This window comes from Cetorhinus maximus, chromosome 9 (genome assembly GCF_964194155.1).
Source record: "Cetorhinus maximus chromosome 9, sCetMax3.hap1.1, whole genome shotgun sequence".
NCBI classification, from domain to species: Eukaryota; Metazoa; Chordata; class Chondrichthyes; order Lamniformes; family Cetorhinidae; genus Cetorhinus; species Cetorhinus maximus.
This window is the reverse complement of record NC_135887.1, coordinates 72,818,360-72,841,478: the sequence shown is the minus strand read 5'-3', so window position 1 is coordinate 72,841,478 and position 23,119 is coordinate 72,818,360. Positions and strand designations below refer to the sequence as shown.

At 44.9% G+C, this 23,119-nt stretch overlaps 1 protein-coding gene across 5 annotated transcripts in view; it reads right to left on the bottom strand.

Moving 5' to 3' along the window:
• Positions 1-23,119, bottom strand: part of ldlrad3 (low density lipoprotein receptor class A domain containing 3) — a 143,764-nt gene that overhangs the window by 72,016 nt on the left and 48,629 nt on the right. For 3 of the 5 annotated variants that reach the window (XM_078548847.1, XM_078548844.1, XM_078548845.1), the window contains exons 3-4: positions 22,209-22,334; positions 11,069-11,203 (exon numbers count right to left, since the gene is read on the bottom strand). In XM_078548847.1, the coding sequence (XP_078404973.1) occupies positions 11,069-11,203; positions 22,209-22,334 (261 nt within the window). The remainder of the gene's footprint in view (positions 1-11,068; positions 11,204-22,208; positions 22,335-23,119) is intronic. The other 2 variants (XM_078548848.1, XM_078548846.1) reach the window with 1 other exon arrangement.

Sequence of the window (23,119 nt, the reverse complement as noted above, 5' to 3'; positions counted from 1 at the left end):
TTAACACTTTCTGTATATGCTTTGCAGAATACACTGGGGGGTAGTTTTGGCTTTGGGTGATAGTGTATAAAGGGGAATATTGGATAAGTTGCCTATTGGGAAAGGTATTTAACAGCTGGCTGATCCAATCTCATCTGTTTTACACCATTGCTGAAAGTCAAAAGTACCACCACTGTGTGTTAGCGGGTTTAACAGTCCGATTTCCTATTTTACATGTGACAAAATAATTGACTGAGGTTTTAATCTTACTTATGTATTAGTATTGTTTCCATGGTGCTGGCTGAAGCTCTATTGTGTTTATTGGAAATGCACAAACCTTGACAAGATTAACCCCTGATCAGCAGCATTCTGTAGGTCTGTGTGAGTTTGTAAAGATGGGGCCTGACTGGTCTGTGAGCCTTTGTTAGTCTGGAGCCTGAATGTGCACAAGTTGATCAACATGCTGTTTACTGCATGCCCCACTACACGAAGTTTCATCAGTTCCACGCTTTCCCAAGGAGCCCTGGGAAAATGGAAACTTTAAAGGTCGTCTAAATCTGTGAACGGATTAACCTTAGGGCTATAAGACACAGCCGCTGAGATCAGAGAGTTTCTAAAAATGTTTATGGAGTTCAGTAGCTGAGGGGATGGGCATTCCGCAGAAGGTGTGAGAAAATGTTTCATAAATGTTTGCAAGTTACATTGGCACAATGGATTAAGGGGAGATTTTTGTTTTTACCTCCTGGGAATGAAGCATCACCTAAACAACGTGCAAGATGAAAACTGTAGGAAGCATTGTACAGTAGCAACAGAGCCTGTCTAGTTTCCTTCAGTTAAAGTTATTGCAAGGAATATCAGAACGGTTCTGGAACTAATCTATGACAAGAGTTTCCATTCCGCACTCCAGCCAAGTGATGCTGAATGATGAGATATGAAAAGCAAAATTTACTGCTCTGTAGCACCAAGAACAGCAATTTTTGGTCTATCTGCTCCATTACAGCAGGATAATCTGTTATACAGTCTGTTATCCAACCCGGTGGGACTACCCCTGTGTACTCCTGCCGAATCTATCTGATTGTAGGCCAAGCACCTCCACCTAAACCTCTCTTACCACAACTCCAGCATTATTTCAGAAACTTCCCCCAAGGATCTGTCCTTGCCCACCACCCCCACCCACCTCAACTGGGCTTCCAACCTTATATCCTCCATATCACAAAGATTGTTCTACTTCCACCTCCATAACATCATCTAAAATGGGCTGAGCTGCCACCAAAACCCTTATTTGTGCTTTTAATGTATTCTGATTTGACTGTTACAATGATCAACTGCCCAGCCTCATATCTTCCAACTTCTTTAAACTTAGGCTTATCCAAAACTCTGCTGCCTATCATCACACAATATCCCACTCACACATCCCCAACATGAGTCTGTAAAACACCCATCCCATTGTCAATGTGTCAACTACCGGTAATGGTAAAAATCATTACCTACTCACCTTCTAAAACTATTCGTAGTTTAAGGCCACTATTATATCCCCATTTAAATTTCTCTGTTCCAATGAAAACTCCAATTTTATGTGCCTTTCATTATCGCAATAACCTCTTGTTTCTGACATAATTCAAGTGAATGTTCACTGCACCTCTTTGTCTCTAACACCCTTCCTTGAGTGCTGCATATCATTTTGTATAGGATGTCTCCTTGTGTGTCACAATAAAGCTCCTCAGCAGTCACACACAAACTTAAAGTGCTGCCTCCAACCCACAATCTAGGATAGCACTGGAAAGGAACCTTGTGTCAACTGCAGTTCAGCTTAGCCGAGGTATGCATCAAAAGGTCTGTTCAAGCTCCAATTCAGAGAATGGAGCGCATAATCCAGGCATTCACAGTGCAGTACTGAGGGAGTGCTGCGCTGTTGGATGTGTGGTCTTTTGGATGAGATTGGTCCCATCTGGTGCACATAAAAGATCCCATGACACTATTTAAAGGAAAACAGGGGAGTTCCCCAGTATCCTGGGCCAATATTTAACCCTCAACTAACACCTAAAACAGATGAAAGCAAAATACTGCGGATGCTGGAAATTGGAAACAAAAACAAAAATTGCTGGAAACTGAAGAAGAGTCATACGGACTCGAAACGTTAACTCTGTCTTTCTCTCCACAGATGCTGTCAGACCTGCTGAGTTTTTCCATTTTAAACAGATGATCTGGTTATTATCACATTTCTCACTACCTCTGTGATGACGTCTCAAAAATACTTCAATGGCTGTGATGTGCTTCGGGACTGAGGCTGTGAAATGTGCTATAGAAATACAAGCCCTTTCTGGTGCAGCTGTGAACTGGATATTTACAGGTACCAGTCTGTCTCTCTATAAGGAAGGTTTGCTGAGGGGACACCGTTAGTAGTTTTGATGTCCTCTCTAACATTGAAGCATCATGTCTGCCACTCTTTAATGGAACGCAGCACAATTATATTTACAAAATATTTTGTCCAAGTTCCACAAAGAACAAGTAAATGCTGTTCACACAGCTGGGAACAAAGGGGAGCTGTATCTCGTTATGCTCGAGGGGCACATGGCACTGCAGCAAATCTCATGATTCAGACATTTATAGCACAGAAGGAGGCCACTTGGCCCATCATGTCTATGCCGGTCAAAGATCTGACTACACTAATCCCATTTTCCAGTGTTTGGCCCATAGCCCCGGAGGCTATGGCAACACAAGTGAATCTGCAGAGACCCTACTGTTTATATCAGCCTTCTGTATACCCTAAATAGCGTGGGATGCGATTATAATCTCCTGCAGGGCAGGGGATTTAATCACTTCATACTGTCGTATTCTTGTCCCTCCAGTCATTTGTGAGTCAGTTGATGCTGGGATGCATTCCTTATGTTAATGAGGACAGTCATTCTGAACATGCGACTCCAATGGAGTCACATGAACATACAAACTAGGAGCAGAGGCCTCCTTGAGCCTGCTCTGCCATTCAATAAGATCATGGCTGATCTGTTTGTGTTTCGAATTCCACATTCCCATCTAACCCCGATAACCTTTGATTCCCTTGCCTTACAAGAATCTATCTACCTCCACCTTAAAAACATTCAATGACCCCGCCTCCACCACCTTCTGAGGCAGAGTTCCAAAGTCACACAACTCTCAGAGAAAAAATTTCTCCTCATCTCTGTCCTAAAGGGCAACCCCTAATTTTAAAACAGTGTCCCCCAGTTCTGGATTCACACACAAGAGGAAACATTCTTTCCATGTCCACCTTATCAAGGCCATTCAGAATCTTATATAGTTCTATCCAGTTGCCCTTCACTCTTCTAAACTCCAGTGGAAACAAGCCCAGTCTGTCTAGCCTTTCCTCGTAAGATAACCCGCTCATTCCAGCTATGTCACCTGTCTCATATTATGAATGGCTCTCACTGGTGGTGCTTGGGAATTCATTAACAGCCACAGATAGAGTGAGTTTAAGGGACTGTCACAAAAAAAAATCTCTTCTTAGCCAGCACACCCCCACTTCCCTGCCCCCATTTCCCCTGGGTTCTCCATTCACACGATCTGGCAGGTTGCTTGAAGCAAAACAGAGAAAATGGCAGGGGTCCTCGGAGCTGCTGAGATTTAGCTGGCAAGCACACTGAGGTTCAGGAAATCTAAACACTGGTTCCCATGGAAATAGGCTGATTAAAGAGATTCACTGCTCTTAAGTGAAATTTGACGCCAGAATAGATTATCTGACACCGTAATTCAGCACCAAAAGGGGAATCATTGTGCGGACAAATAACAGAGCCTGGCTGTGGAAATGCAACCCAAGCAATGGATTAAAACCAAGGAATTTAAAGAAGTAGGCAGCCTGACATGAGGCCTGAACAAAACTATTGCCTAACACTGCAGTATGGAGCCACTTAAAATGACAGCAATCTCCGAGGAAGCAGCGATGTAACATCAGAATGATATTTTCTGCTCCATTTTCTGAGTGTAATCTGAGAGATAGGGATTAATTAAGGGCAAGACAGCAGAGACACACCAGGTCTCAGTCTCTTCAAATTTCAACTGGAACCAACAAATGGGCAGTGCACAGTGATCTTATGTAATCTGTACTTCATACCATGTACTTCTTCTCATTAGCATCCTGGCAACACAATCCTGGGGTCTAAATGTTCCTGAGGGTCTGAGGTATTACATCATTAAAAAGCAGAGTCACTGATTAGTGTAGAGATCAGACTCTTTTTTTTCATAAAAATCATCAGTGTCAACAATCTTTATATCTTTACATTGAGACTGGGCACTGCACTCATCCCTCACCCGCCCGAGACTGGGTATTGCACTGATCCTTCATCCGCCCAAGACTGGGTATTGCACTGATCCCTCACCCGCCCGAGACTGGGTATTGCACTGATCCCTCATCCTCCCGAGACTGGGTATTGCACTGATCCCTCATCCGCCCGAGACTGGGTATTGCACTGATCCCTCACCTGCCCGAAACTGGGCACTGCACTAATCCCTCACCCACCCGAGGCTGGGTATTGCACTGATCCCTCACCCACCCAAGACTGGGTATTGCACTTATTCCTCGCCTACCTGAGGTTGATCATACACAGAAATTACAAGATGGAAACAGGACACTAAGCGACTTATCCTCCACAGAACAAATAGTTATGATCATACTTGCCCATTCCCAAGGCTCTTTTGACAGCCCCTTTCAAATTCGCCATCTATACCACCTAGAAGGTCAAGGGCAGCAAATGCATGGGAATACCACCGCCTGGGAGTTCCCTTCCCAGCCACTCACCATCCTGTCTTGGAAATATATCTCCATTCCTTCACAGTAACTGGGTCAAAATTCTGGTATTCCCTTCCTAACAGCACCGTAGGTGCACCTACATCGCATGGACTGCAGTGGTTCAAGAAGGCAGCTCACCACCACCTTCTCAAGGGCAAATAATGATGGGCAATAAATGCTGGCCTAACCCATAAATAGATTTTTAAAAAAACCTTTGTCCCTTCTTGTTTCATCCACCTATCCAATTTAATCTTAAATGTTGACATGGTTTTAGCCTCTACATTAACACTGAAAGTGAATTTCCACAGCTTTAAATCCTACTGTATGAAGAAGTTTCTTCTGCTCTCTGTTCCAAATCTCTTGCATCTAACCTTATATTTGTGGCCTTTCATTCTTGTATTTTTAACTACTGGAAGCAGTCTGCTTCTTTCTACCAAGTCCCAACCTTTTAGAATTTTAAATACTCCTTTCATATTGGCCCTGTAGTGAGCTGCCCCTCTGAAATACAAAGCTGAGACACACAGTGAACCTCTCCTCCCCCACACGAGGTTGGGGGACACAGTGAATTCCCCCTGCCTTCTTCCCTATTCCTGAGGAGTATTTTCTTGCTCTAAACCCGGTGTGCCAATTCAGGTTGGATGCATTCCTGGATGTTTGAGCATGTGCCATTTGACCACATGATGTTTGATCAGATGGTAATGGGCACATGCCATTAATTACAAGATGTTTGATCGTCTAGTATGCAATCATGTAATGTTTCACGTGGCTTTCAATCATGTGATACTGTTCTCTCGACATCTGATCTTGTGATATTTGCCAACTGTCTTCCAATGTTATTGCATTTACCTTTAGTTGAGTGTCTCAATATCCCCAAGGGCCAATGACATGTCAGTAAGACATGAAATAAATCATCAACTGTGTCAATCAAACTTTAGTCTTTTGCTCATTTAAAAATGGACTTCGCTGAACCAAAGGATGGCTGCTACAAATCATATTACTCAAGACTGGCAACAGCTTCTGGAAATTTCTAACAGCAGTTACAATGACAAAAGAGTTCTACCCTCATCTTGTGGAATGTCACACCTCATTGTAAGAATCCATTATAATTCACATAAACAGAGGACTATAACAAAGAGAGAGACATTGAAACTTGTTATACCTGCAGAAGTACTAGCAGCCACCATCTCACACCTGGGACAGTCAAGAGGAACACAATTAACGTTTCGAGTCCGTATGACTCTTCAACAGAACTAAGGAAAAATAGAAAAGAGGTGAAATATAAGCTGGTTTAAGGGGTGGGTGGGACAAGTAGAGCTGGATAGAGGGCCAGTGATGGCCAAAAGAGGTCATAGACAAAAGGACAAAGAGGTGTTGAAGGTGGTGATATTATCTAAGGAATGTGCTAAAGGTGTCATTAAGGGTAGAAAGCAGGACGAGCAAGGTACAGATAGCCCTAGTGGGGGTGGGGGTGCTGCTTTCTACCCTTAATGTCACCTATTAGCACATTCCTTAGATAATATCACCACCTTCAACACCTCTTTGCCCTTTTATCTATGACATCTTTTGGCCATCACTGGCCCTCTATCCAGCTCTACTTGTCCCACCCCCCCTTAAACCAGCTTATATTTCACCTCTTTTCTATTTTTCCTTAGTTCTGTTGGACTCGAAACGTTAACTGTGTTCCTCTCCGCAGATGCTGTCAGACCAGCTGAGTTTTTCCAGGTATTTTTGTTTTTGTTTTGGATTTCCAGCATCCACAGTTTTTTGCTTTTATCTATGGGACTGTCAAGGTCCATTTCAAAAAGAACTACGAAAGGGAAATGGACATCATTTGCATCTTTATAAGCTTACCCCTCTAGCAGAGTCTGAGGGTCTACCAAGACAACAGCTACCTGGACCAGGATCATTAATATGGATAATGACTCTTTCAGAGACTAATGGCTGGGACATTATAAGCCACCAAACAAAAGCCATACCCAGACACCCACAGATAAACATCCATTTATGAACTTATTGTGGAGGAAGGGGGTCACATGGCTCAAGTGACCATTTTGAAATCTCTATGTACGTTGAGAACTCAGAAGCAGGCCAGTCTGCTGATTTACCTCCAACCTGCAAGACAAAGCGCAGGACTCCAGGTTGACCAAGCAATCTGCAACAAGTCTCAGCCCCTCGAAGCCTGTTTATCTGGAAGCCTCTGACATCGTCTGCCAAGCAGACCAAGTCTATGTATAGCAATCTCATCTCGCTGCATCGCTGTCCACTTCAAGAGGATTATTCTTCAGACTTTGACTTTCTGGACTCTGGAAATCACGTGAACTGATATCCATTTCTATGGTTCTTACACTCAGTTACTCATAGTTGCAAAACTCCTTTTCTATCCCCATTACTGTGTCTGTCTGTGTCTGTGTGCGTGTCAGCACGTGCATGAAGCTGCAATCACTCCGCTCACCACCCCCGCCCCAGGTTTGAACGTGTGAATAAACTACCCTTCGGATTTAATCAAAGAGAGTTTGTCGCAAGTCACTTTAAAAATTGGGTTTCGCAAACTGAGGGTTTGGGAAGACACGCCACAACCTATTTTTAAACAATTAAAAACACCTCTGCTTACGGACAGATAGCGAGAGGATAAAGGAGTTCAGTTTTGCCTCTCTCTTCTGTCCATAACACAAATAATATTTCAGTATTTTTATTCTGTAGAATATAAATGTTTCAGTTGACTGAATTATAGCAAAGCTTATGAAACAATGCAAGTCTGAGTAACCCAATTCCAAATATATTTTTGGATGACTCTTTCTCTCTATCAAAAATGAACTTTCCACTACTCCAAGTATCCTTTTTCCTGCTGATTTTCACTGTTTTCCCTTCACATTCCATGTATTCTCCATCACTTCCTGTCATGCTGCCGCCTTTTGCTTTTACCTGTTATCTTGGCCCCGTCCCTTCCCCTCCTGTCAATCAACCGTTCCAAGTGACCAATCTGGCCCAATCCCCTTATCAGGACCTTGTGTGGGTGCTTTAAGTTTAGAGAATTTTCCCCGACACCCAATCGGGCCCTGTATTTACCTATATCTTCATTGTCAGCTGGATTTTACCATCTTTGGGGCAATATTTCCAGGTTTTCTCATTTTTTGAGTCTAAGGGGCAAAATTCTACTTTCCCTCCTCCCCACGAATCTCCACTCCCAGCCCTGCTAGTAGCAGTGCTCAGATGGCCAGGGTGCAATTCTGGGACAAGCCCACACAACTCATCCAGATTGCTACAGCCAATTTTCAGGGTCTAGGATGAACATAAGAAATAGGAGGTGGAGTAACCCATGAAGAAGTGAAAATGGATTAAATGGATCATTAGCTTAGCGATGATTGCACACGGACCTCTTTAACATGCCTTGTAAATAGAACTTGTGGCAATGACAGCTAGTCACTAATTGTGATCATCAGTATACAAATCCTTCATAGGCTGACCAGTTTGTGCACTTTCGATAACAGTTACCTAGACTGTCTCTCCTCTTTGGGTTGGCACTAGCTCAGAGTCATTTCAAATTGGGTTGGTGGACCAAACAGATTCACAGTCAATCAATCCGACTTTGATTCAGGTCGTCAATGAACAACGTGCTAAAGGTACCATGTCATCGCATTTTGGTTTATCGACCCTGCCTCTGTGGTCACAAGATGCTCTAAGTTTATCCAGCCCTCGCTTGACACCTCTTCTCTGCTGACCTATAACCTACAATGAGGCTGCTGGGGGGGGTGGATTGGTGGGGGTGTCAGTGCACTAACCCACTTGACCTCATGGTTACTTCCTACACACGTGGTTTATTGTGGTTAATTTTACAATTCTTATCCCTGTGTTCAAATCCCTCCACTGCCTTGCTACTCCCTATGTCTGTAACCTCCACCAGTCTGCAGCCCTCTGAGAATGCTGCATTCTTTCACTTCCGGTTTCTTGCGCATCCCCAATTTTATTCACTCCATGTGCTTTCAGCTAGCCAGGTACTAAGCTCCAGAATTCCCTCCGAGCCTCGCTGCCTCCTTTAAGATACTCCTTAAAACCTACTTCTTTGATCATGCTTTTGGTCACCTATCCTGATATCTTTTTATGTGGCTTGGTATCAAATTGCATCTGATACGTCTGATAACAGAGCTGTGAAACACTTTGCAACTTATTTTTTTTACAAAGGCTCTATGTAAATGCATATTGTTGTGATTTAATTTAAAGGGACAGACCATCCATCAAATATTTGTCAAATCTCAGTGAATGGAGAAGAGCTGGATCTCATTTTATTCACAATGGCGGCACACGCAAGTGATGCAGCAATGGTCTTGCATGTGAATCATATCATCATGTGCTGTATCTGTAAAGGGGAAAAGGTGCTTTATAGAAGTGGTGTTCCTTTGAGAGGCAGGCAAACCCAGGGACGCATTCATGCTCAATGTCTGGGTTGCGAAGGTGGTGAAATTGTTGTGTGAACCAAGCATGTATAGATCAGCACTAGCTTACACCAAACCTGAATGAGAAGTGTGACTAGAATCAGTCAGAAACTGTGTTTACCAGGACACTGTCATGAATCTGCTTCTGTCAGGACTGAATAGTGTTTGTGACAGCACTGTGAAAGATCAAACATGCTGTAAAACATCGACATGGCAACACAGCCAACTCAGTTTTGGAAATTTTCAAGCTGCTCCCAAATGTTTGCTTAACGGACAAGAGTCTGAAACAAGAAAATACAAAGCAGCCAGAGGGCTGACTGTCGGGTCACAACAAGCTACACTAATCTAATCAGAGATACAATATAAACGCAGCAGGCTTTCTAACACTCAGAAATCATCACCATGATCAGCTCTCACAGCCTGAAACTATTTAAACTCCACACAATGTACAGGAATCTGTACTGTAACTACTAATTGTACAGGGGTCTGTACAAAGAGTATATGGGGATTTGTAACACAGATCTGTACACAAAATCTGAAGGGAATCTGTAACAATACTTCATGGGGGGATCTATAAAGAGTCTAAACAGGGATCTTATAGTATCATCGAATCATGCTGCACATCATGAGGTCATGCAACCCATTATGCCATTGTCGGCACTTTGAAAGAGCTATCCAATTAATCTTATCCCTTGGCTCTTTACTCAGAACTCTGTAATTTTTTCCTTTTCAATTAATTATCCAATTCCCTTTTGAAAGTTACTACTGAATCTGCTTCCACCCCCTAATCAGGCAGTGCATTCCAGATCACAACAATTCACTGTTCATTCCTTTTTAATTTATACAAACCTCTGGTAAAACAAAGCCTTTCATCTTGACCTTACTTAAGTACAGGTCAAACCCTTTGCTTGCTCTATAAATTCTGTTTGCCACATCATTTTTGTCCCTTCTTTTGAAATATTATTCCTTCTATTGCTTTTTAATGTCCATAGGAAAATGTTCAGTCCTCCAGATTTATTGCAGATTGTGGATGGCTTGAACTCCCATTTCCCCAGATATCTTAATGACTTCCACATTAACATGTCGTTTACAATCTATCCCTCACCGGCCTTTCCAATAGGTGGAAGATATTTAAAGTCGTCCCTCCCTTCATTTCTTCCTTCTATCCACTGTGTTGTTGAGATCTTTCTCACCTTAAAAGGCCGAACAACAATTTGTATGCTGAGAGACATCCAGTGACGACCTTTTAGTTAAATCCTTCTCCCCTCTCTTTCTGACCTGTTTCTGTTATTTTATGGTGCTTGGCTTTTTAGCTGGTCCATTCCACTTTCTCCTTAAGCTTATACCCAGCACTAGTTTACACCAATCCTGCATCAGAAATGTGATTAGGATCAGTCAGAAACTGTGTTTACCAGGACACTGTCATGAATCTGCTTCTGTCAGGACTGAATAGTGTTTGTGACAGCACTGTGAAAGATCAAACAGGCTGTAAAACATCGACATGACATCTTTGCACAGACTGTATAAACACTGTACACACAGCCTGCATGGGGACCTGTACAACACAGACAGACTGCAAGAGGACCTGTACTGTACATAGACAGTACAGGTGTTTGTACACAAATTCAAGGGGTGCTTTACTGCCTTCGGGTTGTATAGATTCTGAGCTCTTGAGGTTGAGCAATGGGAGGGATCCAGAGACAGATGGAAAAACAAATGTGTCAGTCACTAGCAGGGCAATTAAGATGTATTTTTTAGCATAAGCAAGCCAGAAATTAAACAGCTGCCTCATTCTACCTTGACCAGGTTTATTGCCGCGTAATATTTTGTGACCCTGAATGACAATCTGTGAGTGAAAGTGCAGTCAGCAGCATTGTACCTGGAGAGATCTCACAGTTGTCCTCATCACTGCTGTCCTGGCAGTTATTCACTCCATCACATAGAAAGCTTTTGTCGATACATCTCCCATTCTTGCAATGGAAACGGGCCGTTGAGCATAACAGGGGGTTTGCTGCTATGAAACATAGAAAAAAGCATTAGGGAATACAGGCAGCTGATTGTCATGGAGTAACTGCTATATGGAGACAGAAATGGAGGCTAAGAGGAACACCATGTCATACAGAGGTTGACACATCTGTCTGATACATTGGGCTAGATTTAATGCAACCCTTCGCGACGGGAGGCATGGCAGCTGGGCTCACTTAATAGTGGGAGAGGCCCTAAGTCAGTCTCCCACCGGAAGCAAAATCTCCCCCAATTAAGTGGGAGGGTGTAAGAGGTTGGCGTGGTATTCTTGGCCACAGGGTGTTAATTAGGCTCATTAACGAGCCAATCGACATCCATTATCCCCAAGCCCACCGCAATTTAATGGTGGCTCAGGGATTAAACGGGGGCCACACATGCCCTCAGAAGGCCGCCCAGCAAACCCAGCCAGTGGCCTCCCAGGGGTCCTTGTTCAAAGGCACTCGATGCCTGATCAAGGGACCCAGCATCAGGAATTGCAGAGCCACTGAAAACCAAATGTCCTGCACTTGCCTCCGACTGCCCTGCTCCCACACTCCTCCGACTCCCACACCGTGATCCCCATCCCGTCTTCACTCACCTGTGGTCTGGGATCCTACAATGATCCTGGACCTTTTGGTGGGTGCATTGCTGCCATTGGCAGCATGAAGGGCTGCCGTCCTCTGATTGGCCAGCAGCTCTCAGAGGGCAGGACATCCACCTCTGGCGACCTCAATCGCAGGAAAGGCCCATGGTGACCACTTAAATGTCTGAAGGGCCTCCTCTACAATGCTGAAGGGGATTCCCCATCAATTCTCCAACTGGTGGGCAAGACACGTGTCAGGCTGACGGAACCCCAGCCATGGAGACTGACAGGGTCACCGTGTGTTATACAGAGACCGACACCTGTTACAACAGTTATACAGAGATCGACACCAGCTATACAGAGATCGACACCTATTACACAAGCTATAGAGAGATCGACACCAGCTATAGAGAGATTTACACCAGCTATACAGAGATCGACATGGTCGCCGCGAGTTATAGAGAGATCGACACCTGTTACACCAGTTATACAGAGATCGACACGGTCACCGCCAGTTATACAGAGATAAAAGCAAAGAACTGCGGATGCTGGAAATCCAAAATAAAAACAAAAATACCTGGAAAAACTCAGCAGGTCCGGCAGCAGCGGTGGAGAGGAGCACAGTTAACGTTTCGAGTCCGCATGACTCTTCAACAGAACTAATTAAAAATAGAGAAGGGGTGAAATATAAGCTGGTTTAAGGGGGGGTGGGACAGGTAGAGCTGGATAGAGGGCCAGTGATAGGTGGAGATAACCAAAAGATGTCACAGACAGAAGGACAAAGAGGTGTTGAAGGTGGTGATATTACCTAAAGGAATGTGCTAATTAAGGGTAGAAAGCAGGACAAGCAAGGTACAGATAGCCCTAGTGGGGGTGGGGTGGGGTGAAGGAATCGAAATAGGCTAAAAGGTACAGATAAAACAATGGATGGAAATACATTTAAAAATAATGGAAATAGGTGGGAAAAGAAAAATCTATATAAATTATTGTGAAAAAACAAAAAGGAGGGGGAAAAATCAGAAAGGGGGTGGGGATGGAGGAGAGAGTTCATGATCTAAAGTTGTTGAACTCAATATTCAGTCCGGAAGGCTGTAAAGTGCCTAGTCGGAAGATGAGGTGCTGTTCCTCCAGTTTGTGTTGAGCTTAACTGGAACAATGCAGCAAGCCAAGGACGGACATGTGGGCATGAGAGCAGGTGGAGTGTTGAAATGGCAAGCGACAGGGAGGTCTGGGCAATGATTGCGGACAGACCGAAGGTGTTCTGCACAGCGGTCACCCAGTCTGCGTTTGGTCTCTCCAATGTAGAGGAAACCGCCCAAACACTCATTTCAAGTGAAGCAGCATTTCACTTGCACTTCCCTCAACTTAGTCTACTGCATTCGTTGCTCCCAATGCGGTCTCCTCTACATTGGAGAGACCAAACGCAGACTGGGTGACCGCTTTGCGGAACACCTTCGGTCTGTCCGCAAGCATGACCCAGACCTTCCTGTCGCTTGCCATTTCAACACTCCACCCTGCTCTCATGCCCACATGTCTGTCCTTGGCCTGCTGCATTGTTCCAGTAAAGCTCAATGCAAACTGGAGGAACAGCACCTCATCTTCCGACTAGGCACTTTACAGCCTTCCGGACTGAATATTGAATTCAATAACTTTAGATCATGAACTCTCTCCTCCATCCCCACCCCCTTTCCGATTTTTCCCCCTCCTTTTTGTTTTTTCCAATAATTTATATAGATTTTTCTTTTCCCACCTATTTCCATTATTTTTAAATGTATTTCCATCCATTGTTTTATCTGTACCTTTTAGCCTTTTTCGATTCCTTCACCCCACCCCACCCCCACTAGGGCTATCTGTACCTTGCTTGTCCTGCTTTCTACCCTTAATTAGCACATTCCTTTAGGTAATATCACTACCTTCAACACCTCTTTGTCCTTTTGTCTGTGACATCTTTTGGTTATCTCCATCTATCACTGGCCCTCTACCTAGCTCTTCTTGTCCCAACCGCCCCCCCCCGCCCCCCCCACCTTAAAGCAGCTTATATTTCACCCCTTCTCTATTTTTAATTAGTTCTGTTGAAGAGTCATGCGGACTCGAAACGTCAACTGTGTTCCTCTCCACCGATGCTGCCGCACCTGCTGAGTTTTTCCAGGTATTTTTGTTTTTGTTTGTGCCAGTTATACAGAGACCGACATGGTCACCGTGTGTTATACAAACCTATAACATTTTAAACCACTTGTACTAAATTTGTAGTTTGATCCTGGGAGGATAATTTAGTAATAGAATATTTCTTCAGTTGTTGGCAATATTAAGCGATTTTAAATGGCCCTCTGACGATTTCTCTTACTGCTGCAGTGAGCTGTCAGTGTTGATTACAGCAATCAGAGGAGTTCACTTAGGCTCACGCCCTGGTTAAGTAATAAACTGAAGATCAAAAAGACATGTGCCTGTGTTTTGTGATTTGCAGTAACATTGCTGCTCTCAGTAGGAGATGAATTCCAGTTTACAACATCCTGAGACTCCCATTCTAACACGCGGCTCCCGAGATGGCAGACCGTAGGAAATTTCAGGGCGAGAAATTTAATATATTCCCATTGGAAGAGTCAGGCAAGTGATTGCCAACCTGAGGTCCCAACCAGTTTTTTCTTTTGGTCTCATTTCAATAGAGCTGGCAGAAAACAAGCACCCTGATGTCCCACTGCAGTTGGGAAGCTCAAGATAAAGGCCAGCCAGCAGGCTAAGTCGTGCTGGGGGTTAGGGGAAAGGTTGCTGGGTGTTGTGTGGGGAGCAGGGCGTCAGTCAGGGTGGAGTTGGTGGTGGAGAAGGGAAAGGTGAGGTAATCCCAGAGTACAAGGGAGTGGAAAAGGCAGAGAGGTTGTGATCACAGAGGGTAGGAGTTGGGGTAAGGAGGCAGGGAAAGGGATGGTGTGGCAATCCCAGAGGTTGAGGGTGGGAGAGGATGTAGTGATCTTAGAGAGAAGGTGGGTGGGAATGGGGGTCCTGAATATGCCAGAGGGATCTGGAGTTTTATCAGGGGTCCATGAATAGCAGCCAGGTCGCACATCTTTGCCAGGTCACTATAATTTCTAGTTGTGATTAGATGCCAGGTTGCCTTACAGTCAGATGGGAAAATTTACCATCCTTAGAATCACACCGAGTTTGGGCTGTCCCTTTTCGTAAGGCAGCTGGCTTCTCAATAGTTCAAGAGGAGATCGATGGTGTCCATCGATCTGTGAGCTCCCACAAAACTACACCGTGCAACCAGCCCCCTCCCCCCCCACCCCCCTACCCATCATCCAGCTACAGGTATTGTCACTACTCTCCGAACGTACTGAGCTTACGTGGCAACTCGCAGAGGGGTCGACATGTTAACTCCCAACATGCTGGAAATTTCCCAATGTTTTTCATACTGCAAAATTGAATCATCCAATCCCTTCACAGAATATAACAGCTGGTTTGTAGGTGTCAAAGCCCACCCTCTGTTCCCACAGATAATGACCTCAGTTAGAGTGGCCTGAACAACAGCAGAGCTGCAATGATGCACATGTCTCTACACGACTGGTCAAAAAGAAGACCATCAGGGTTTTAAAGGAACACTTTCACTACCAGCATAGCTCAAGAGGAGCTCTGCAGTCTGCTCCAAATCATAGATCATGAACAGTTAAAGCCTGCTGTACCTTTTCCAGTTTACCTATTCAAACAGAGCTGCACTGTGACATTACTGGTAATAAAGCACTGAATCCATTAGAGACTGAACTACATGGAGCAGATTGTCATGATGCCCTGAGCTCAGAGGATTCTCAGTGACTGATGTAAGAGTCTCCAGAGAACATCTCATCACTAAAATCTATGTAACTCAGTCTACAAATGAAATCACTGCCTGACCTCCTCCTCCTCTCCCTTCCAATAAAGGGACATTCCCTCAATCCATTACCCATCCTACAACATGACAACACAACAGTCCTCTTTATCTTGCTATGACTGTGCCAACAACCATCATTGAGTGAATAAGCCAGCACGAAATAAATGTCCTGATTTCTGTAGGATTCCAATGTCCATCAATAACATGCTGTCTCAGTACAGTCTATTCTATTCCAGTGGTTTCCAAAGTAGGCACTAGCAATCCAATCTTTAACACCTACAAGTGTCTTTTTTATGTATCTATTCTTATTCTTATCCTTCTAGATGCCACCTGAGGCCCAGGATCCAAGGTGATGCTTTACAAATGGCTGGTAGGGAAGCACTGACTCTTGCGTCCCTGGAGCTTGTTACTGTGCAGCCTTCTGTCGTTCCCCCATGTCCCTCTGGTCTGAGGAGAAAGACTGGAATGTCCTGAGAGGCAGCATTATCAGGCATGTGGCCTCCAGCTGTTGCCTTTGCACCTGACCCTGGATCCATGGTCCCATTGATCAATGGGATGACTGATCTAATTGCAGCTATCAAATCCTGAAAGCCTCCTGGGATCATCCTGGTCTGGAAACCATGATCAGTGCTGCACTCCAATCTGTCCCCATGGAGGTGGAGGTTCTGACTGGTCCCAGTCTACTTCTTATGTGGGAAGCTGCTGCAGAGTTTACTGCAACGGCCGCTTGTTCTATTGAGGCGTACGAGGAAGATAAAGCTTCTGTTATTGTACAGGAGGGCTGTAGATGTCAAAATTACGCCTATCAATTGTTGCACATTCTCAGAGCTTGACCGCAGAGACTGCATATTGCTGCCATGTTTCTTTCACATCCTTCTTAGGGGTGGATGCCTGAACTCAGAACCCATAAGCAGCCTTATCCTCAGGCTTCAATGGGACCAGGCCACATGTTCACTCTTCTCCTCCAGCTCCCTCTTCTCCTCCCCCTCCCTTGTGCTCTGTGAATCACTCAATGTCACGTCTCCACCATTACTAACCTAACTGCCCCCAGGTGAAAAGTATCTGAGTCGGTGCCTTGGGCTGAGGAGGCAAGTGAGCCATTGGGTGTGTTGGAGGGGGTTGGGGCAGAGTAACACAGGCTAGGGTCTTGCTGTGGGGACTCCTGGCTGGCATGGCCCTCATTGTTCTCTTCCTCGTGGAACATGGGGGTGAGGTACAGATCAGACATAATTTAATTGAATGGCAGAACAGGCTCAAGGGGCTGAATGGCCTACTACTGTCCTATATTCATCATCATAATCAGAAAAGAAGAGAGCTCCTTCTTGCTGTTCCTCCTCATTTGCCACATCATCATCACCTTCCTGCACCCACCCTGTTGCTGTAGTGGATCTGCAAGAAGGGAGGGTAGACTAAGTCAGCATTATCCACTTAGGGCAGGGAAGGAGATAGTAGCTTATATCTGTGGGGGAGCTTCATAGGGGTGCTAGAGTCAAGTATAGATGTCTGGTCAGTACCCCTAATATGTTGCCAACCTTGCTACCCTCCGTGGAAAAAGTCTCCCCTTGAGCAGAGCTCTGCTAGAACGTGAGGGATTTCAAGGTGGGAATTTTGTGCCCATTTATCTTGCAAGAAACTAGTGCGGGGCAGGTTTGCAATTGAAGAATGTCTCCAATGGCAAGGGAGAATTAGAATTAGATCTGTGTGAGTATTGTTAAAACGGAGGAAGGGAAGGGATTTTAGGATTGGGCAAGTACCTGATTGCTGTGAAGGCAGCAGGCTAGCCATCATGCAAGATCCTGAGGTAGATCCTCCATTAACCAAAGAGCACTGTGAAGGGTTAGTTGTATGTGTGTGCTTTAAGAGGGTGATGAATGTGATGGGCGGGCAAAGAAGAAAAGGAAAAGGATTCAGCCATAATCTGAGTGAATGCTGGACAGGCTCCAGGGGCTAAATGGTCTACTCCTATTTCTATGTTCCAGTGTTTTGTCCTGCATGCTGCGGCAAGACCACTGAAGCTCTTTCGACACTGATGTGCAGTCCTAGGGTGAGGGAGTTGGCATCACTGTTGGTGCCACATTCTGCCTAGCGATGAGAGCAGCATTCTTGCCAGGCTTGTTGGCATGCACACTGTGCCTCCTGATTTCAATCTCTCCCAAGAGGGCTTGGGGATCTAAGCATGTAAAATTCTGTCTTCTTCTTTTGCTTGGCACCCTGCACTACTGCCTTATCTGGCAGCTTGGACCAGACATGCTGAATGGAGACATCATCAACATGGAGCAGACTATGTGGCTGTAGAGATTGTTCTTTAAATGTATAATGAAAAGATTGATATGACATGCAGCAAAGTTATTTGAGTGCCATGTTCTGTATCTGGCTGTTCCCCTACTGTTTTCCCCTGCTACTTTCCAGCTTACAACTTGTTGACATAGGATTAATATCAATCTCTGCTCTAATGGGTATGCAAATGAGCTGACTAAAGAAACCCTTGAGCCTCTGGTAGGCACTGATGGGTGATGGTATATACATTGGCATCCAGCCCAGACATGGTGTGGAAATTCATGGTTAACTTTCCAACAGGATTCCTTGAGCCAATCTTACCCCTTTTCAGATGGGAATTGAGATCAGGAGCACGTTATTCTTGGTTGCTGAGCCTCATTCTAGGATTGCAACCGGATCCAGTTCACATCAGAAAATTATCCATCTAATTTTTCAGGTTTTGTATTAAAAGATCATCCACCAACAAAGTTAAGTACACAGAAAGCTCCTCCATGTAATAGAGGAGCTCAGGTTGGGAACCAGAGGATATAAATCTGAGAGAACTAGCAAAAGGACCAGAGGGCAGGTGAGGAGAAATTGTTGTGGTGATCAGGAAAGCACCTGTCAGAAAGGGCGGTGGAAGCAAATTCAAAATAAATTTCTAAAGGGACTCGGGTAAATAATAAAGGGAGAAATTTTTCACGGTTTTGGAGAAAGGTCAGTGGAGAGGGACTCTACTAAAGAACCAGCATAGGAAAGACGGGCTGAATGGCCTCCTTCTATCCTGTAATATTCTATGTAACACCATGAGCATCTTTTCATTTTCAGGCTTCACGACTCTCTTCCTCTCTGGTAGGGTCCAGTGTGTCTGGGAGACTGCAACCTGACATTGCTTCATCAACCAGAACAAACAGTTCTTACCCACAGGGAGAGGTCGGGGGGTTGGGGAGGGGTGGGGGAGTGGGGGCTGTCAACAGATGGCATCCAGGGTCATGGCCTTCAGGGGTCAGGGAGGTTAGAGGCACACAAATGACTTCATTGCGGTAACATCACAACAGGAATGTCCTGACGCTCCTTCTACATGAAACAAGGGGATTGTATTAACACACTATTGCTGGAATACTCTATCATATGAGGCTGCAGCCAGATGGTTACACGGTGTCAAATAAGATTAGATATGGTGATTTTATAACTTTAACCTTTACCCGGCTGAGCAAATAGCAGCGCCCTGTGGCTAGTGCAACACAGTAAGCAGAGTTTTAAGGGTTAAAATAATAGTTGAAGTCGTGTAGACTGATTGCCAGTGAAGACGGCTCTCCTGTCTTCAAAGAAGTTTTCCTTTGACAGCAATGCCTGTTAACTCTTAGCTTGCATACTTTATTGAAGTGTGTCCCATGCTTCTCAGGGCCAGAACAGTGAGGCGATTGAGTGTGAGATACTTCTACATGGAGGCAGATGAACATGAATGTATTAAATATTGTTGCAAATCCCTGTGGTATGGCTGTAATGGAAGTTGTGGCAAACAGTGACATAGGAACATTGGACAGAGGAAAAGGAGTAGGTCCTTCCAGCCTGCTCCCCCATTCCATAAGATCATGGGTGATCTGATTGTGGTTTCAACTCCACTTTCATGTCTGCCCCCCACCATAACCCTCGACTCCCTTGTCTATCAAAAATCTATCTAACTCAGCCTTGAATAAATTGAATGACCCAGCCTCTACTGTTTTCAGACTAACAACCTGCTGAGAGAAAAATCTTCTCCTCATCTCCATCTTAAAAGGGAGCCCTTTTATTGTTAAACTATATCCCCTAGTTCTAGTCTCCCTCACAAGAGGAAACTTCGGGCAGAATCATCCCAGAATTGCACTAAGTGCGGTAGTGGGCGTGTAAAACAATCTTTTACCCGCTGGCTGCAATGTTGGGTTTTTTCTCCCTATTGTCCACTTCCCGCCTCATTATTTATGCAGTCGCGGGAAACACGCCATTTCGCTGGCGGGCTTCCTCAGATTAGCCTGCCACACCATACTCTTGCTGCTTCCTCACGCCAGGTGCCATACTTGAACTGCAGCCGTGAACACAGCTCTCAATGCTTGCGGCCTAGGACTGCTGCATAGAAGACATGGCCCCGATAGACAAGAAGACTGCAGTCCACTGTTTTTCTGATGCATCCCTGGAATGGCTTTTGGATGCCATGGAGGGCTGCCACGGTGTCCTTTACTCCTGCTCTGGCTGCAGGAGGCCCATCAGTGTCACCACTCTGGATTGGATGGCAGTGGTCAGTGCCAACACTGCACAGAAGAGGTTCACCATCCAGTGCAGAAAGAGGATGAATGATCTCATCCGTGCCGCCAGGGTAAGGCAACCATCTCATCACTCTAAGCTCACACAGTCACAAGCCCATCACACATTCACTGGCATCTCACTCACTGCCAGCTTGAGGAATATCACCACCCATTCTCATACACACATGTCCATCTGACCTCATCTCCTCTGGAGACTGCCTCCTCAGCCCTCACCATCTTGAGGCCACTTGCACAGATTAACATGTGTCCCCATACAGACCTTGGGATACCCCCCGCCTTCCCCAGTACAGCCCTCGCCCTGCAGCCTCTTCCCTTCCCTGAGGCCACTTTTCCCCTTCCCCAAGCAAGCCCTAGCCCTGCAGCCATTGAAAAGCCACCCTCGCCTTACCACTGGTCTAGAAGGTAGATGCCCATGAGACCCCCTAAAAGTGAAGTGGTGCTGTCTGTGAAACCTTGGGCTGATGACTGCGAGTGCTGCCTGAAGCCAGGTATGCAAACAAACCTCGAAGTCCCAAGTGAAGCGCAGCTCGACAGGTGCACATTGCTTATGTACAGTTGTGATGCACATTGGCATGAGGTGCCTGGATGATCCAGCATGGGGGGATGATTCCGGTGAGCAGGCAAGATGAGATGCAAATGCATTGAAATTAGGTTCCCGACGTCCGGTGGCAGGGAAGGCAGCCCTGCCATTAATGGGTGAAGCGGATGATCGCAAACTGGTTTCATGGCAGTGTGAAACCGATTTTTGGCCTTCTCGCCATATTGTCTGCTCACACCCGCCCTGACGCCCAATGCCAATGGGGCCGGAAAATTCTGGTCATCATCCCAGTACCCACCTTATAAAGTCCCCTCAGGGTTTTATGTTTCAATAAGATCACCTCTCATTCTTCTAAACTCCAATGAGTACAAGCCCAACCTGCTCAAACTTTCCTCATAAGATTTGGTATGTGCCTCTGCAATAAAATAAAAGTGGCCTGTCTCACCTCTCGTGTTCTGTGGAATTCTGTGATTCCTTTTTATTTTGTGTCATAGCATATTTCATATTACAATATGACATTGTGCAATGTCACCATCACTAAAAATGAACTGGGCTGCTCCCTCCATTGACTATCGCCTCTTGGAGTCTTCACAATGCCAAAACGTCATTGGATGAGATATGTTAACCTTCCTAAACATCACAAAGAGGTAATGGGGTGGAGTGGGGGAAGGGAACTGTCAAGCGGTCTCTGAAAATGTGCACAGAGGAAAAGAGTGAGCACACACCACCAGCTAGTGGTGCGCGACCACAGCAAGGATTAAAACTAGAGGAGAAATAAATAATGAAGGGGAATGGATGGTGCAGAGTGCCTGGCCACACAGTCGAAAGCTGTTAACAATGAGGAAGCATTTAGGGTTGCCAAACAACATTCTCTTTAATTGTTTTTTGAACTGTGTAGGTGATTTAAGTGCGCAGCCCCTTTAAATTTTTTGCGGGTGTAACTTTAAGAAGCTGACTGGTACACAGCTTACACGGAGAGGTTAGGGTTCCTGTGGAATTTATAGGGAATGTTGTTGCCAACCCTCCAAGACTGTCATGGAGACTACAGGAATTAAAGATTATCTCCAGGGCACCAGTGCAAACAACCTGGGAGAAAAATCATGGGGGCAATAAAACAAAATTGTGTTTTTTTTACTTTCTTTGAACACTTTTGTTTCTTAGTTATTAAATAATAATCCATTAGGGAAAAATGGCTATTTGACCAGGTAGGAGTTGGAAGGTCATGTGATGAAATCTTCAGGAATAATTCCAGCCTGATTTGGCAACCCTAGAAACATTAGGAATTAAATATATGATCCCATAAAGAGTGAGACAGATTGCATACCCCTATAAGGAAATGGCTGTTTTACATTAAGGAGGTTGAAATAGATGACATTTTCAAACCAATGGAGTGAAACCTGTTTGAAGCCTGCTAAAATTAGCTCCTTTCTCTTCCAGCATATCTAACAATCTTGAAACGACGCTAAGAACACTTACTGCAATTTTCCTCATCACTACCGTCCGGACAATCCTCAAATCCGTTACACCGGAAGCGCCCAATAATACAATGGACACCGCTGGCACAGGCGAAAAAGGTTGGCGCACACTTGGATTTGACTTTTGCTGTAGGAAGGTGAGAAAGAAAGATGAGAGAGAGAGAGAGAGAGAGAGAGATTCAAAGGAAAAACAAACACCAACCTATCCAAACATTAAAAACAAAGGATCTGAGAGTCTGGAGCCCTCAAGTCTAAACTCCACAATCCCTGTGAAATCCAAATCAGTTCTGCTCATTGACCCATGACAACAGGAGTCACAATCAGGAAAATCAACAGCTGCCCTCAGATTAGAAATAATGCCCCAGTTTGTCAGCTGATAAATCTGCCCATCCCTTTCCCCTCACTGCCTTTCTCAACAGATGGCCTCTGGGAATGGGAGCGTCCTGAAACCCCGGCTTTAGCTCTTTTCATGTTGAATGTCCCTCCTCTTCTTTGATCCATCTCTGCACTGTTGCGACAATGTGTCACGACGAATGTGGCAGCTAGAAGTGCAGCCAAGTATAAAGAGCCACACTGGGGACATGAGAGACAATTACAGGATTTGAAGTGGGAGACTTATGTCATACTCCAGTGCAGCACTGAGGGAGTGCTGCACTGTCGGAGGTGCTGTCTTTCGGATGAGATGTTAAACCAAGGCCCTCTCAATTGGAACCCTAAAAGATCCCATGGCACTATTTTGAAGAAGAGCAGAAACATTTTCCTGTGTCCTTGTCAATAATTATACCTCAAACAGCAGCTAAAACAGATCATCTGGTCAGTTATCTCACTGCTGTTTATAGGAACTTGCCATGTGAAAGTTGTCTGCTGCATTTCCACATTGCAACATTGACTCGACTTGAAAAGTACTTAATT